The sequence below is a fragment of the Mastomys coucha genome, unplaced genomic scaffold (assembly GCF_008632895.1).
Source record: "Mastomys coucha isolate ucsf_1 unplaced genomic scaffold, UCSF_Mcou_1 pScaffold3, whole genome shotgun sequence".
In the NCBI taxonomy this organism is placed as follows: Eukaryota; Metazoa; Chordata; class Mammalia; order Rodentia; family Muridae; genus Mastomys; species Mastomys coucha.
In genome coordinates this window covers 51970203-51984258 of record NW_022196909.1, presented here as the reverse complement: position 1 = coordinate 51984258, position 14056 = coordinate 51970203, and the positions used below count along the sequence as shown (strand labels likewise).

General features: G+C 39.9%; 1 protein-coding gene and 1 non-coding gene across 2 annotated transcripts; one reads left to right on the top strand and one right to left on the bottom strand.

Annotated features, from left to right (window-relative positions):
* Positions 1-656: 656 nt before the first annotated feature.
* LOC116075573 lies at positions 657-799 on the bottom strand. The gene has a single exon (XR_004112614.1). It is a non-coding gene; the product is annotated as a small nucleolar RNA SNORA48 (small nucleolar RNA).
* Positions 800-6257: 5458 nt separating this feature from the next.
* LOC116075032 (olfactory receptor 12D2-like) lies at positions 6258-7178 on the top strand. The gene has a single exon (XM_031347973.1). It carries the CDS (start codon positions 6258-6260, stop codon positions 7176-7178), a length of 921 nt encoding a protein of 306 aa, XP_031203833.1.
* The last annotated feature ends 6878 nt before the right edge of the window (positions 7179-14056 follow it).

Here is a 14056-nt window from a genome sequence, read left to right as displayed (position 1 = left end):
CACCTACATACTGTGCAGTGAAGGTTTCATGTCTCCAAATGTTCTTGAAGACCTTTGTTTAAAATGACCTTTAAAAAAACTTTTGATTGATTCTCATGAGTTTCACATTATGCATCCAAATCTTTATCACCATCCTTCATATCTGCCCTTTGCCCTCACTACCTACATACCAAATAAAACACACACACACACACACACAAGCATAGAAAACACCTCATCATTGAAGCTGTAGTATGGCACAGTGTGTCCCACAGTATATCCCTCCATCCACACATCTTCACTTGCATGTTCATTGCAATGAGTCATTGGTCTGGTTCCAGATCCCTGGCTTCTATGACACCATCAGTATTGGATCCTCACTGGGTCTCCTCCTCGTTATCCTGCTATTGCCTTGTGTGTTGGAGATCCTGGAACTTTGGATCAGGACCAATCCTTTCACACACCTTAACTGTTTGTACATGATAGAGATTTTGGAGTAGGCCAACTCAGAGCCTACATACTGTAGCTGGGTGTAGCTGGGCTGGTGAGTGCACCATCAGGGTAAGCTCTCCAGGCTTGCTCTGCTTAAGCCAATCCAATAACTTCTGCAGGATGCAGGGTCAGTCTTCCTCCTCCCACGTTGCACTGCCTGGATTAGATTTGATTTGATTTGATATTTATGTGTTCTAGGCATAAAACAATTTTGGCCACCAAGCCAAGCATCAACGTAGGATGAGCAAACTGACATTTACTTTACCCCTGACTCATATAAGAACCACACCACCAGTAAGGTGTTTCTTTGCTCACTGTCACAGGAGTTTACTGTCTGTTAGAACTAGAAAATATGTGGATACTTTATGGAAGTCGCATTTGCTGAGTACAAGGAATTGTGCTGTGCAGTTCTCTTTGTTCTGTGAAGTTGATTACAGTATAAATGAAATTTAAGAATGAAAGGGCTATGGATGGTGTGTGGAAGGCTTTTAAAGGTAGCATGGAACAAGTGTATGTAGGGAGTAATTTTACCTCATAACTAGTATGCCATACATATTCATGACAGTAGATAGAGAAAGGGAATAGAAGGGGAGATGGTTGGGAGAGATTGAGTAAAGTGGGAAAAATGAAGGGAAACGTTGATACAGATGTATGTGATTGTCTCTATGGAGTCTACTTTGGACTCTAGGGAGGTGAGGTTGTATTTGGGATTTATTATGTGAGAGAAAACTAAAGAAAAACATGTGAAAGAACACATCTGATTATGAGAGAATCTCAACTATGCACATATTGGCAGCATTAATACTTTGAAAATGCCTATACTTCCCACAGAAATTCCATGTACAGATTTTGCATATTTCTCATCAAAAGCCCAGTGATGTTCTTGGCAGAGATAGAAAAAAAATTTCATATGGAGCTTTAAAAGACCCTGAAGAGCCAACAATGGGAAGAAAGAACAATGTTGGAGGTGTCAACATATTTGATTCCAGCTACTCTAAGAGAAACCGTGACAAAGATGTTTCTAAGACAAAACCAGAGGCATAGACCAGTGAGACAGAATAGAGGCCACAGAAGTTAACCCAAATGCCCATAATTATTTGGTTTATCTTCTTTTTTACACAGGTATATACATAGCTGAATGTGAGAAAGCACATGTGTCTTTGTGTTTGTTCATTTGCTTGTGAAGGTATACAATTCATATTGGGTGTCTTCTTCAATCATTCACCACTTTTCTGAGGCAAGGTTTTTCCCTGAACCAATTGGCTCATCTAGCTAGCCAATTTTCCCTAGGAATTCCGTCTTTGCCTCCTGAGTGCTAGCATTTCAGGTTGCCACTCTTGGATTCTGCCTTTTAGGTGGGTCTTGGGATTAAAAACTATGTTGCTCATGCTTGCACAGCAAGTGCCCTATCTACTGAGCTATCTTACCAGCCAACATTGAAGTTATCAAGCCTGAAGTTGGTGAAAAGAGAGACTAATTAACAAGTGATCCTACAGAAACATGATATCATTCCACAAAAGATGGACAGATCTCCAGTCAGTCATAGTGGTATATTTCTGTAATTCCAGCACTTGAGAGATGTAGACAAGAGATTAAAAATAGGGAAAACTATTTCATAGCACAAATAAAACAATGTATCTGCCATCAATTACAATTTTTATGTCCATTTTTCCTATTAAATTCACAGTGCATTTCCAGGAAATTTGTTTGGGTGGGATAGTGAACTCAAAACTCTAAAGAGATAAAAGAACATTGATTGTGTCGATGTACATTGCCACCTAGCCTTCTGTTGTTCATGTACCTGAAACTATGGGAGGAAAATACACTAAGGGAAAAACAGAAAGAGCACAGAGGAATTGTACAAGCACGTTTTCCCTATGTCAGGTGTGAAAAAGTCCCCTATTAATTTTCACATCCATCCTGCTCAGCCAGAGGGACAAGCTCCCTTGGGAATTTTATGTCTAGAGCTCAGTCTTCTTAGAGTGCTTGCAGAATTTCAGGATGGTAGAGAACTGTCTATAGATGAAGGCTGTAAGCCAGACATACAGCATGACCTGTCACTTCAAATACTTACCAACTTGTACAATTTCTGGACATGTTCCTGAAAAAAAATGTTTTAACAGTCAGCCAGGTAAGAGAGTGAACTAGGATTAAAATGCTCCAATCTTTAGTCTGTCAGTTTGTAACATTAAACACCAATAGGCAGGATTCAGGCTGGTTTCTGTTCCAGTGATGAACTCCTCATTGTGTATGAGGATCAGGAAGCTCTTTGACTTCTGTAATTCATTGCATTGTACTTGGTTCCTGTTTGGAGACTATTTATTTCGCCAAATCTGAAAAATCTAAATATTAAAAGTGTGGTGAACAAGAATGAATTCCAATGGTACAGAGCAGTCTGGTTGATAGCTTTCCTTAATCTATAAATATTTTCCCCATATTGGTTTTGGTGCTATTATTTTGATTTCTGGATCAGAGAATGATAAATATATTTTGCAATGGGGCTAGATTTTAAACACGAATTTCTGTTGTGTTTATGATCACATAGAAGAGGCGTCACTATTAAAGAAATTACCCTGAACTGTTTGAAAGCAACCCTTGACATAATTACAGAAGCGGTAACCCCATTTCTCAGAATGTCTTCCAGCTATAAAGCTTAGAGTCCTCAGGATCCTTAAAAGTTTTCCCCAGTTCATTAATTATTTTCTTCATCTAGTTTCTTCTACAGCTGGGATTATCCCCCCTTTGTAGGAATCACACCAGTGTCAGCCTCTGTTTAACTCCACGGGAGCTGAGGAGTTCTCTTGATGCCTCCCAGCAGCACGGGCCCTCCACACAGTTATTCCAATTCTTGCTTTATGGGCAGTGGGAATCCAGGGCGTCTTTAATGGAAAGGAAACAGAGGAAGCTACTTCTCATAAGGATGTCTGCTCTGATCAGTGTTACTTAGGAAGGTAATTCAGATATTTTCCTTATATTGAAAAGAAAAGGAAAAGCTCAAAAAAACTTTTAGTAAACTGTGAAAGTATAGTCAAATGTTAAATGTTTTACAATTAATTCATTCATAATTACTTAAGAATTTAACTTTCATTGAGAAAAGCACTATTATTTTAATTACTTAGGCACTTAAAAACAAAAGGATACATTTTTACAGAAAATGAATTTTGAAAGAAAGGAATAGAGGGATTGTATTTGAGAAAAAAGGAGACTAATACAGAAAACATATTTTTAGATGACAGAAGAGCTGGACAGTTCAGCATCTGAGGAGAAAACTGAGATGAGGCAGACAGGCTTCTGGGATCTCAGAAGAGAACACAGCTACCATTGGCACATTGATGGAGCTAGAAAGGAGGAGAGGAAAGTTCTTTAGTGTCTGATGAATGAGCTTATTTTAAGATAAGTGGAATAAAGGACCCAGGAAGCTAGACCACAAGAAAAGACAGGATTTCAAGTATACTAAAATGAGTATTTGTCAGTTGCTCTGGTGAAATGAAGGAGGGACTGCAGAGGACACACAGGGAGAGCTTTTCTGATCAAGGGTCTCTGGGATTGAAAACAAAAACACCTCAGGGCATCTAGGAAAACAGAAGCACAAAAAACCACAAGGCTAATGCAAAAAGTAAGTTGGACCAGTCAGAGCAACACAGAACTATAAACCCATCACTTTGGAGGCTGAGGTAGGAGAAATGTACTTATATGGAGACTATGTCCCAATAAACAAACAAACAAACACAGGAAGAGTTCTGAGGAAATGGCCCCATCTGTTAAGTGCTTCCTATCCAAGCAGGAAGACCCAGGTTTAGATCCTTAACACTCAGCAATAAAGAATGGGTGTGGTAATCTGTGTTTGAGTACAGGGAGCTGGGGAAGTAAGGCCAGGAGAATTTCTGAAGCTGTCTGTCAAGTCAACCTAGGAGAACTGGTGACCTACAGATTCAGTAGGACACTCTACCTCAATCAATCAATCAATCAATCAATCAATAAGATTTAGGAATGCATCTGATATCACCCCATTGCTGTTACATATGCTCATATACCTTTAGAAATTTAACTTGGAAATACTTAAGAGCATATATTTTTTTTAGAGAACTTGAAGCCCAACATCAAATGTAGTTGGGGAGAATATACACAAACACTTTCAGACTCTTTGGCTGCTGTGATCATCTGATTCCATAATGTTTCCTAGATTGTGAATAAGAAAAAGTTTATATAAGAACATTTCTATTTTTTCTACATTTTACATAGACAAAGTATAGTTACTGATATAGTTAAAGCATAGCTTTCATTTTCATTTTTATGCATTAAAAATGTATTAATTTTTTAAGTTAGTTTGCAAGATAATGGATTTCCCTGTGGGATTTTTCAAACATATTTCATTTTGGTTGATTTTGCTCCCCCTCCTATCATCTCCCTGTCTCCTTCTCTTACGTTGGTTCCCTGAACTTCCCTTCCATATTGTTCCACTGTCTTTCTTATTTATTTCTATACATCTCTTCTTTTCCTAGCCACATGGTCCTCCTTCTAGTTTTGTGGGTTTTACCTATGCTTACATCCTCTTGGATCTACATATTTAACTAGAATTGAATATAAGAAAGAACATATCATATGTGCGTTTCTGTGCCTTTGTTGCCTGCTTAACATCACAGTTTTAGTTCCATGTATTTTCCTACAAATCCATAATTTAATTTGACTTTCCCGATGGACAAAATTTTGTTGTGTATATGTACCAAGTTTTCATTCTTCCTTGCTACTTGATGAACATCTAGGCTGATTCATTTTCCTAACTATTGTGAGTGCAGCAGGATTGAACATGGATATGCAAGTATCTCTCTAGTAGGACGTACCATCCTTAGGGTTCAAGCCAGGATCAGTATACCTGGGTCACATGGCGATTCTACTTTTAATTTTTAGAGACACAACCAGCCTGATTTCCAAGGTGGCTGCACCACTATACACTCCTCACCAGCATTTGTTGCCCTCTGATTTCTTAATGAAGGCCATTAAGCCTGGAGTGGAATGACAAAGTAAGTTAACTTGCATTTCTTTGGTAGCTATAGAAGCTGAACACTTTAAAATTACTTATCAGACATTCATAGCTCTCTTTTTTGATAAATGTTAATTTAGATCTTTGGGCCATTTTTTTATTAGTAGAGTTTTGTGTGGTTAACTTTTGCAATCCATTACATACTTCAGATACTAATCCTGTGGCTGAAGTATACCTAGAGAATATTTTTGCCCATTCTGTAGGCTCTGTGGATAGCATCTTTACTGTGCAGAACATTTTAATTTCACGTAATGACATTGGCCAATTCCTTTGGTGCTATGTTTCTTTTCTTTAAAGGGCCAGTGGTTGGAATGAGTCCAGCTACTCTTATTCTCCTCTAGTTGGAATCTTTCAACTGTATTTACCTCCCAGATGTCTACCTTGTGGATTCTTTAAAAGCTACTCCATGGTGGAGCCAACTTAAGAGATGAGGAGATGATAGGGTCAAAATGCACATAAAGAAAATGTGTGAGGCTTGTGTTCTACTCAAAATCACTAACTAAAAGGGAAATGATTAAGGATAATGTAGTAAATTAGAAGATGTTTGATCACAACCCACAACAGACACTTATTTAACATTGTTATTTAACATAATTAAGGGTAAATATCAGGAAAAACTTGAGAGGGCATCATGGAAACCAATAACTAACTCTCAAAATACTTTGGTTATGAAGAGAAAATCTATGGCCAGAAGGACTGGTCAACATACAGGGTAGTATTGTATAATTGTCCTTTCTAATAGGTGATGTCCAATCAAACCTCAGCCACTGAATTTCTCCTCCTGGGAGTGACAGACATACAAGAATTAAATCCTTTTCTCTTTGCTATTTTCTTCACCATCTACTTTGTCAATATAACTGGGAATGGAGCCATCCTGATGATCGTCATCTTGGACCCAAGACTCCACTCACCTATGTATTTCTTCCTGGGAAACCTAGCATGTCTAGATATCACCTACTCCACTGTAACAGTGCCAAAGATGTTGGAGAACCTCCTCTCCACAAGCAAAGCAATTTCCTTCTTGGGATGCATAACTCAGCTTCATTTCTTCCACTTCCTGGGTAGCACTGAGACCCTCCTGCTACCAGTGATGGCATTTGACCGCTTTGTGGCTATCTGCAGACCACTCCATTATTCTGTCATCATGAATCACCAAGTCTGTATTTACATGACTGTTACTATATGGACCATAGGCTTTTTCCATGCCTTGCTTCACTCTGTGATGACATCTCGTTTGAGCTTCTGTGGTCCCAATCACATCCATCATTTCTTCTGTGATATTAAGCCATTGCTGGATCTGGCCTGTGGAAATACTGAGCTCAACCTTTGGCTGCTCAATACAGTCACAGGTACCATTGCCCTCACTTCCTCTTTTCTGACATTTCTCTCCTATTTCTACATCATCACCTATCTTCTCCTCAAGACCCGTTCTTGCAGCATGCTCCACAAAGCACTGTCTACTTGTGCCTCTCACTTCATGGTTGTTATTCTGTTCTATGCTCCTGTTCTCTTCACCTACGTCAGTCCCACCTCAGACAGCTCTCTGGATCAGGACACAATCATTTCCATCATGTACACTGTGGTCACTCCTGCTCTCAATCCACTCATCTACACCTTGAGAAACAAGGATGTGAGGAGTGCATTGAATAGGAAGGTGAGAAGATAGCTCTGACTTGAAGAATCTAAAGAACTCTGCTCAGGCATAAATAACCAGGCAAGAAGGAATTAGATATATTTCTAAAATTAAGATATGTTCTCATGTATAATAATATATGTGCACATATATTATGAACACATTGAATGATGTCAAATATATTTAATGATATTGATCTTTTAAAGCAAGGGAAACATAATTTGTGGGCCTCTAATCATAGAATTTGTTCACTGAATTTGATTTTGGCATATCAGTTGATAGTACTGACTTGTAACTTACTGTAATGTGTCTTGTATGTACCTTGGAGTAGAAATTTGTCTATACTACCCATATCTAGTATATTGTTCATCTTTCAACTCATATTATTTGGATGAATATCATTATGCTTGCTTATTTTGAGAAACTATTAAAACCATGGATTCTCAATTTGAAAAGTTAGTTGCAAATCATTAGTGAGCTAGTAAAAGTTTCAGTGACAAAACATTCATTTTAAGCGTAATTCTGATTCTGTTAATATTAGGCTGTTGGTAGTGAGTGGATACGTTTTTATCTTTAAAATCTTATTACTGATCAATTTTTTTGAGACTAGGTCTCCTGTATCTCAGGCTGGCCTTGAATTCCTCACGACTTCCTTCCTACTCTTAATTGCTGGGATTATAGGTCTGTATTTATAAGTGTCCACAGCTGCCCGGAACCTCCAGGCCTGGTGCAGATTGAGAGGAAACCCAGAGTGGTGTGGCTTTAAAGACTCGTCTCCAGACGTTCTAGCTCTCTAACTGTACTGAAATGCTGACGATAATTTCCAAAATGTCCTAAAGGCTTTCTTGCTCTTTCTAAGGGTTAAAATCATCTAGTTTAGGCAAACCAATACCTGTCGTCTAACAGTGGGGGTGGGGTGGGAGTGGGATATTAAGTAAAGATTAATTGCTAGAGACATTTCCCTTTTGTCCACATGTCTCTTGCTTGTCAGGCTAGAAGGAAGTTTGAAGCAATAAACTTGTGTTGAACCTGGACAAGAGAATAATGCTCATAGAAGGAAAAAGTTTCAAGTAAGCAAATATGCATAAACTCACATAAATTTATATACAGACTCATGCATGCACATTTATATATTTCCATTCAAACCAGTTGGGATCAACTTGCATACTTTTCACAATTACATACTTTTCACAATTACATACTTACACACACACACACACACACACACACGCACGCACACACATCTACACTTATACATGCATTTGGAGCAAGAGACCAAGTAACAGTGCAGAAAGAACTCACTCGTTTTGGACGAAAAATTAGCTCCAGTCTTTATTGCAGACAGAAAGAAAAATCTTCTACCCTTCTAATGCTAAATGAATTAAACTCAAGTTTGTACGTAGAAACTTTGACACTTTTAAAAAGACTAAGCCTGCCTTGTTGTTAAGAAAAGACCTGTTCTGTCCCATGGTCAGGAGAAGGCTGCCTGCTCCTTCTGCTCTCTGCAGCTTCTTTTTTTTTCTCTTTCTCTCTCCATTCTGCATATTGCTCTCTTGCTTTGTTATGTTACCTAGAGTTTCTAAATAAGTTTCTGTATTATCCTAATCTTGTTCTCTCCTGCGGCTCTGATGTCACAATAATGCTCTTATTCTCAATGTCTTTTGCTATGCCTTTACTTCTAAGTTCTTCTTGAGTTCAGCACTGTCTAAAAAGTTCTCTTGTGGCCTGACTAAAAAAAAAAACATTATCTTCAGTTCTGTCTAAAAACTTCTCCTCAGCTTAGTTCTGTCTCTTCTCTTTGTCCTCAACATTTATACACCTTTCAGAATACATGATCACAAGATAAAAAGTTCATCACAAATTCACACATGAAATCAAATCATAAATCAAATAAGAAGTTTACAACAGAGAATGTTTACATGAATATCCATTCAGAGTATGTATCTGGCTAAACATTCATCACCTGTCACAGCTCCACAGATTTGTTAAGAGTTAAAAACCATAGCTAAGGTATTAATGAAGCTTTCTATAGATAAACTTAGCCAATATTTTGTGTTCTGTCCTGGCACCTATAATAAATCATTATTTCCCTTTTATGACCTTTGATTAATGGTTTTACAGCCTCTTGGAATGTGCTCTGAGTAGTAGAAAGTCTGGTTACTATCTCGAAGCAATTAAGTAGAGACACATGGGAGACTGACAGTTCTCATTGCAGTTTTGACTATCAAAAAAGGGACCTAGTAGCAGTCTCACTATAAAAGAGCTTAATAAATACTGATATAACTTTAGAAATTCTTATAGGATCATCATTAACAATTAAGAAGTCAGGCTGGTGAGATGGCTCAGTGGGTAAGAGCACTGACTGCTCCTCCAAAGGTCCTGAGTTCAAATCCCATCAACCACGTGGTGGCTCACAACCACCTGTAGTCAGATCTGACGCCCTCTTATGGCATGTCTGAATACAAGTACAGTGTACTTATGTATAATAAGAAATAAATCTATGGGCCAGAGCAAGCAGGGACTGAGTGAACAGAGTTGACGGGAGGAAGCAGAGCCAACCAAAGCAAGCGGGGGCCAAATGGGGTTAACTGGAGCGAGCAGAGGTTCTAAAAATTCAATTCCCAACAAGCACAGGAAGGCTCACAACTATCTGTTCAGCTACAGTGTACCCATATACATAAAATAAAAAAAAATTGAAAAAGAATTAAGAAGTCATCTATTTGTGTATGTAGCATCACTACAAAAAGGCACATCTTCATAAATCTGCAGAGATCTGCACAAAATGGTGGGCTAATACCTACTGATTGTTATAATAACAAGTGTGATAATAACAAGAAAAGGATATTAATTGCAGGAATCTTTCCTAAAATGATGTTCTCCTGGGCCTTGTCTATAGCTTATTATAATCCAGGCAGACCATATCAGGAAGATCTCCTACTAGTTATTAGCTTGCGCTATGATGGCTCCTGACACACACCTAGCTTTATAAATGGTTTAGATAATATATTTCATTAAGTAAACATATCAAATGTATATAAGCAGAAGGATGTTGAAATATTTTACATCTGACTGTCTATACTCTGCAAAAACTGGTTAGTAACGTCTCTTTTCCCACCAACACTCTGAGTGTTGAGCAGCCTTAGCTACCAGTGTTCAAGTTGGAATACAGTCCAAGGTGAGAGTGCTTCTTGTGGTTAGATCTTTTTTCAAGCCTATTTTATTTGTCAAATATCTTTATTTAATATTTATATGCATATAATGTGTTTGTATCCAATCCAGCCACTATTCCCTGTTCTCCAACTCCTCCTATATACCCTTCATGTTTACCATAAAACTTCCTGTGCTTTCTCTGGTGAAGGAGTAGATGTCTATGTGCAAACTGTTTCCTGGACACTAGACATAAGAATGCAGCTGTGCAAATGAACTCACAATGCCTGGGACTGAACACACAAGTCTTTCACAGGATTAAGCCAGACAAAATTCCATGAATTTCCACCCCTAGCTGAAGAGCTTGGGCAGAAAATAGCTACTGAAATGAGAGTCTTTTTTCTTCAGGAATGTGGGCTATGCTCTAGTATATGAGTGCACACATATGCACATAAAAGCAGGACAAAATGCATATTTTCAGTGTATATTCAATGAGATTTTTTTTTAATGAAACCCACAAAGTCTATGGACTTATTCCTCCAAACAAACAAACAAACAAAAGCCAAAGATGTTAAAAAACAAAAAACAATAAACTTTAAGGTGGAAAAGATCTTTAATCTTGTACAAAGATGAAAAGCCCCCTCTCACGGTTCCAGCAAGTGGGCAACAAGGCTACAGAAACTGTACCTGAGTAGGAAAGCTCTTGGTGATGAGCTAGGGCAGGTCCTATGGAGATGGTCACCACTGTTAGGTGCTCACAACCAGCAAAGCCCTTCCAGCTGAGCCAGAATTCCACAGAGTTGTGATCTAAAGATTTGAAGTTCTTCTCGGTGTCATTTAGTGAATGTGCCTATTTTCTTACTATCTTGTTATTTCAGTTTGGATTCCATCCAAGTAACAATAATGGTTTCTGAATGAGAGAAGACAGCACCCTTATCAAACTTTGCTTTTCAGATTAATGCTATCAAATTTTACTTTACGACCTTTTGGAAGAACTGCTGAGATTGTGCATTAATTAAAAGCTCTGGCTGCTTTGGCAGCTAAATGTCTTTCAATTCCAAGCACTGACATGATGACTCATAACAGCCTGTAATTCCATTTCCAAGGCATCTGATGCCCTCTTCTGGCCTCCTGGATGAGTGTGGTTTACAGACAAACATGCAGACAATGCCCCCTCCCTTCTTCACACATGAAAATAGTAACAATAAAATCTTTTGAAACACTTCAGATTTTATTTTTTAAAAAATTCATGAAGACACAGATTTGCTTTTTTTTTAATTGCCCAGGTTGAGTAAGGGGCATTTATTTCTTTATTCATTTATGTTTTCTGCAGGACTAATTTGTAAAGTTGGGTGCCTCCAGTCACTTCTCTGGGATCTAATGTGCTCTGATTTTCTCATTTTTCAGGAAAGCCAGCTGTGATTACTAATTTAGGTATCATCAGGATTCCTGCTTGGTGGTGCATGCTCCACACCTACATACTGTGCACAGTGAAGGTTTCATGTCTCTAAAGGTTCTTGAAGACAATTTGTTTATAACAACCTTTTCAAATTTTATTGATTCTTGTGAGATTCGCATTATGCACCCAAATCCTGCTCATCCCCATCCTTCATATCTGCTCATTGCTCTTGCAACCTACATACCAAACAACACATACACACACACACACACACACACACACACACACACACACACACACACACACAAGCATAGAAAACATCTCATCACGGAAGCTGTAGTATGGCACAGTGTGTCCCACAGTATATCCCTCTGTCCACATAACTTCACTTACATGTTTGTTGCAGTGAGTCATTGGTCTGCTTCCAGGTTTCTGGCTTCTGTGACACCATCAATATTGGATCCTTACTGGGCCTCCTCCTGGTTATTCTGTTGTTGCTCTGTGTGCTGGAGATCCTGCAGCTTTGGATCAGCAGGACTAGTCCTTTCACACATCTTAACCATTTATACATGGTAGTGATTTTGGAGTGACCCATCTCAGAGCCCTGGATCTGAGCCTGGGTGTTAGCTGAGCTGGTCAATGCACCATCAGAGTAAGCTCTCCAGCCCTGTTCTGCTTGGGCACCTCAATGACATCTTCAAGAAGTAGCATCAATTCTCCTGCAATGATGCCCTCTGGAAGCAGCTCAATCACACTCATACATCCAGCCAACTCCTCTGTGCAGCCCAGTCATAGCACAGTGCCTACTCTCCCAATTGCTGAATCCAGCAAGGGGATGGATCATACGCTGTCCACTCAACAAGCGCCAGCTCTACTGTGTATCCCAGACAAAATATAGGATCAGTGCTCCTGAGTTCCTCAGCCGATGAGGATCAGGGCCAGCTCATCTACTCTCTTGACCAAAGAGAAAGCTGTCCCAACTGCTGCAGGTGAGGACAGTGAGACATCAGACAACATCCATGCTACCCAGGCCACCTCACAGCAGAGGAGTGGAGTGTCCAATGTTCTTGCCCTTGGGAATGGATCACTCTGCCCTATCCATAGCTCTACTGTGTTACTAAGGAGAACTGCAGTACCTGCTCTCCCAACTCTTACAGGTGGTGAGAGGGTTGAACAGGAGGAGGACGTCACTTCCATACTCACCCCACATCATTGAGGAGGAGTAGTAAGGCCAACTCTCCCTTTCTGATCCCCACAGGACCACTCACCCTAGTACCCACCCCCAGGGTCAGCTCTGATGTGCTGTCTGGGCCAGGTACACCTTCCACTCTATCCAGTGTTGCAGTTGGAGAGGAGCTATTCCCTTTTCATGACCCCATGGGCAGCTTGGCGAACTGCACCGGTGCCACCATACAGCAGACCAGTGGTGGTTAAGATTAGTTCTCCCACAATCATGTCTTCAGGGACAGCTCTACTGTGCTGCCTGGGAAAGGTTCAGGGCCTACTCTCCCAAATGCAACTGCTGCTGAGACGTGGGGTCACTTCTTAAAAACACTGTAAGCAGTGAAGAGCAGGGTAACTTCTGCACAGCTACTGGAAATCTAAATGGTACCCTGTCACTGCCCTGACCGGGGATATCCCTGTGTTCTCTAGTGATAATATAGACCATGGACATTGACACCACTTCCTGCTGCTGCTTTGTCAAGGATCCAGTCATGATCCTCAATAGCAGCTCAGGCTTGCACCTCATCAAGGCCCCATGTGGCAGGACTGGCCACTCACAACAGGCCACTTCTCTCCACCCTTGAGTCTCCAGTTTAATCTCTCTTCATAATGCACACTTGCTTCACTCCTTTTTCTCTTCCATCTGTCTACCACATACTTGCACATTGTGGAGGCTACTGCTGCATACTACCAACTTGGCTGGTGGGCCCCTGGATGACTTCCTCTGATTGACCTTCAGTGATGAGGTGCCAGGCAGTGTTGATGGCTTGCCTGTGCCAAGCACTGGAGTGCAGGTCTGTGGGTGGCATGGCTGCTCTACACTATGGTATGCAGGGCTCTGTATGTCTATTGCCCACACTTACTGAAGAGTAGGTCTCTCGGCATCTTACCTGAGGCATGGCATAATACAGATGTCTGCCATTCTTCTTCCTCCCACGTTGCACTGCCTGGATTTGATTTGATTTGATTCGATTTGATTTGATTTGATTTTTATGTGTCCTAGGCATAAAACAATTTTGGCCACCAAGCCAAGCATCAACCTAGGATGAGCAAACTGATTTGCTCTGCCCCTGACTCATACACCACCAATAAAGTGTTTCTTTGCACACTGCCATAGGAGTTTACTGTCCGTTAGAACTAG

Bases quoted from the DNA above. Each gene is read 5' to 3' on its own strand.
- LOC116075032 (XM_031347973.1), top strand. From the start codon at position 6,258: ATGTCCAATCAAACCTCAGCCACTGAATTTCTCCTCCTGGGAGTGACA.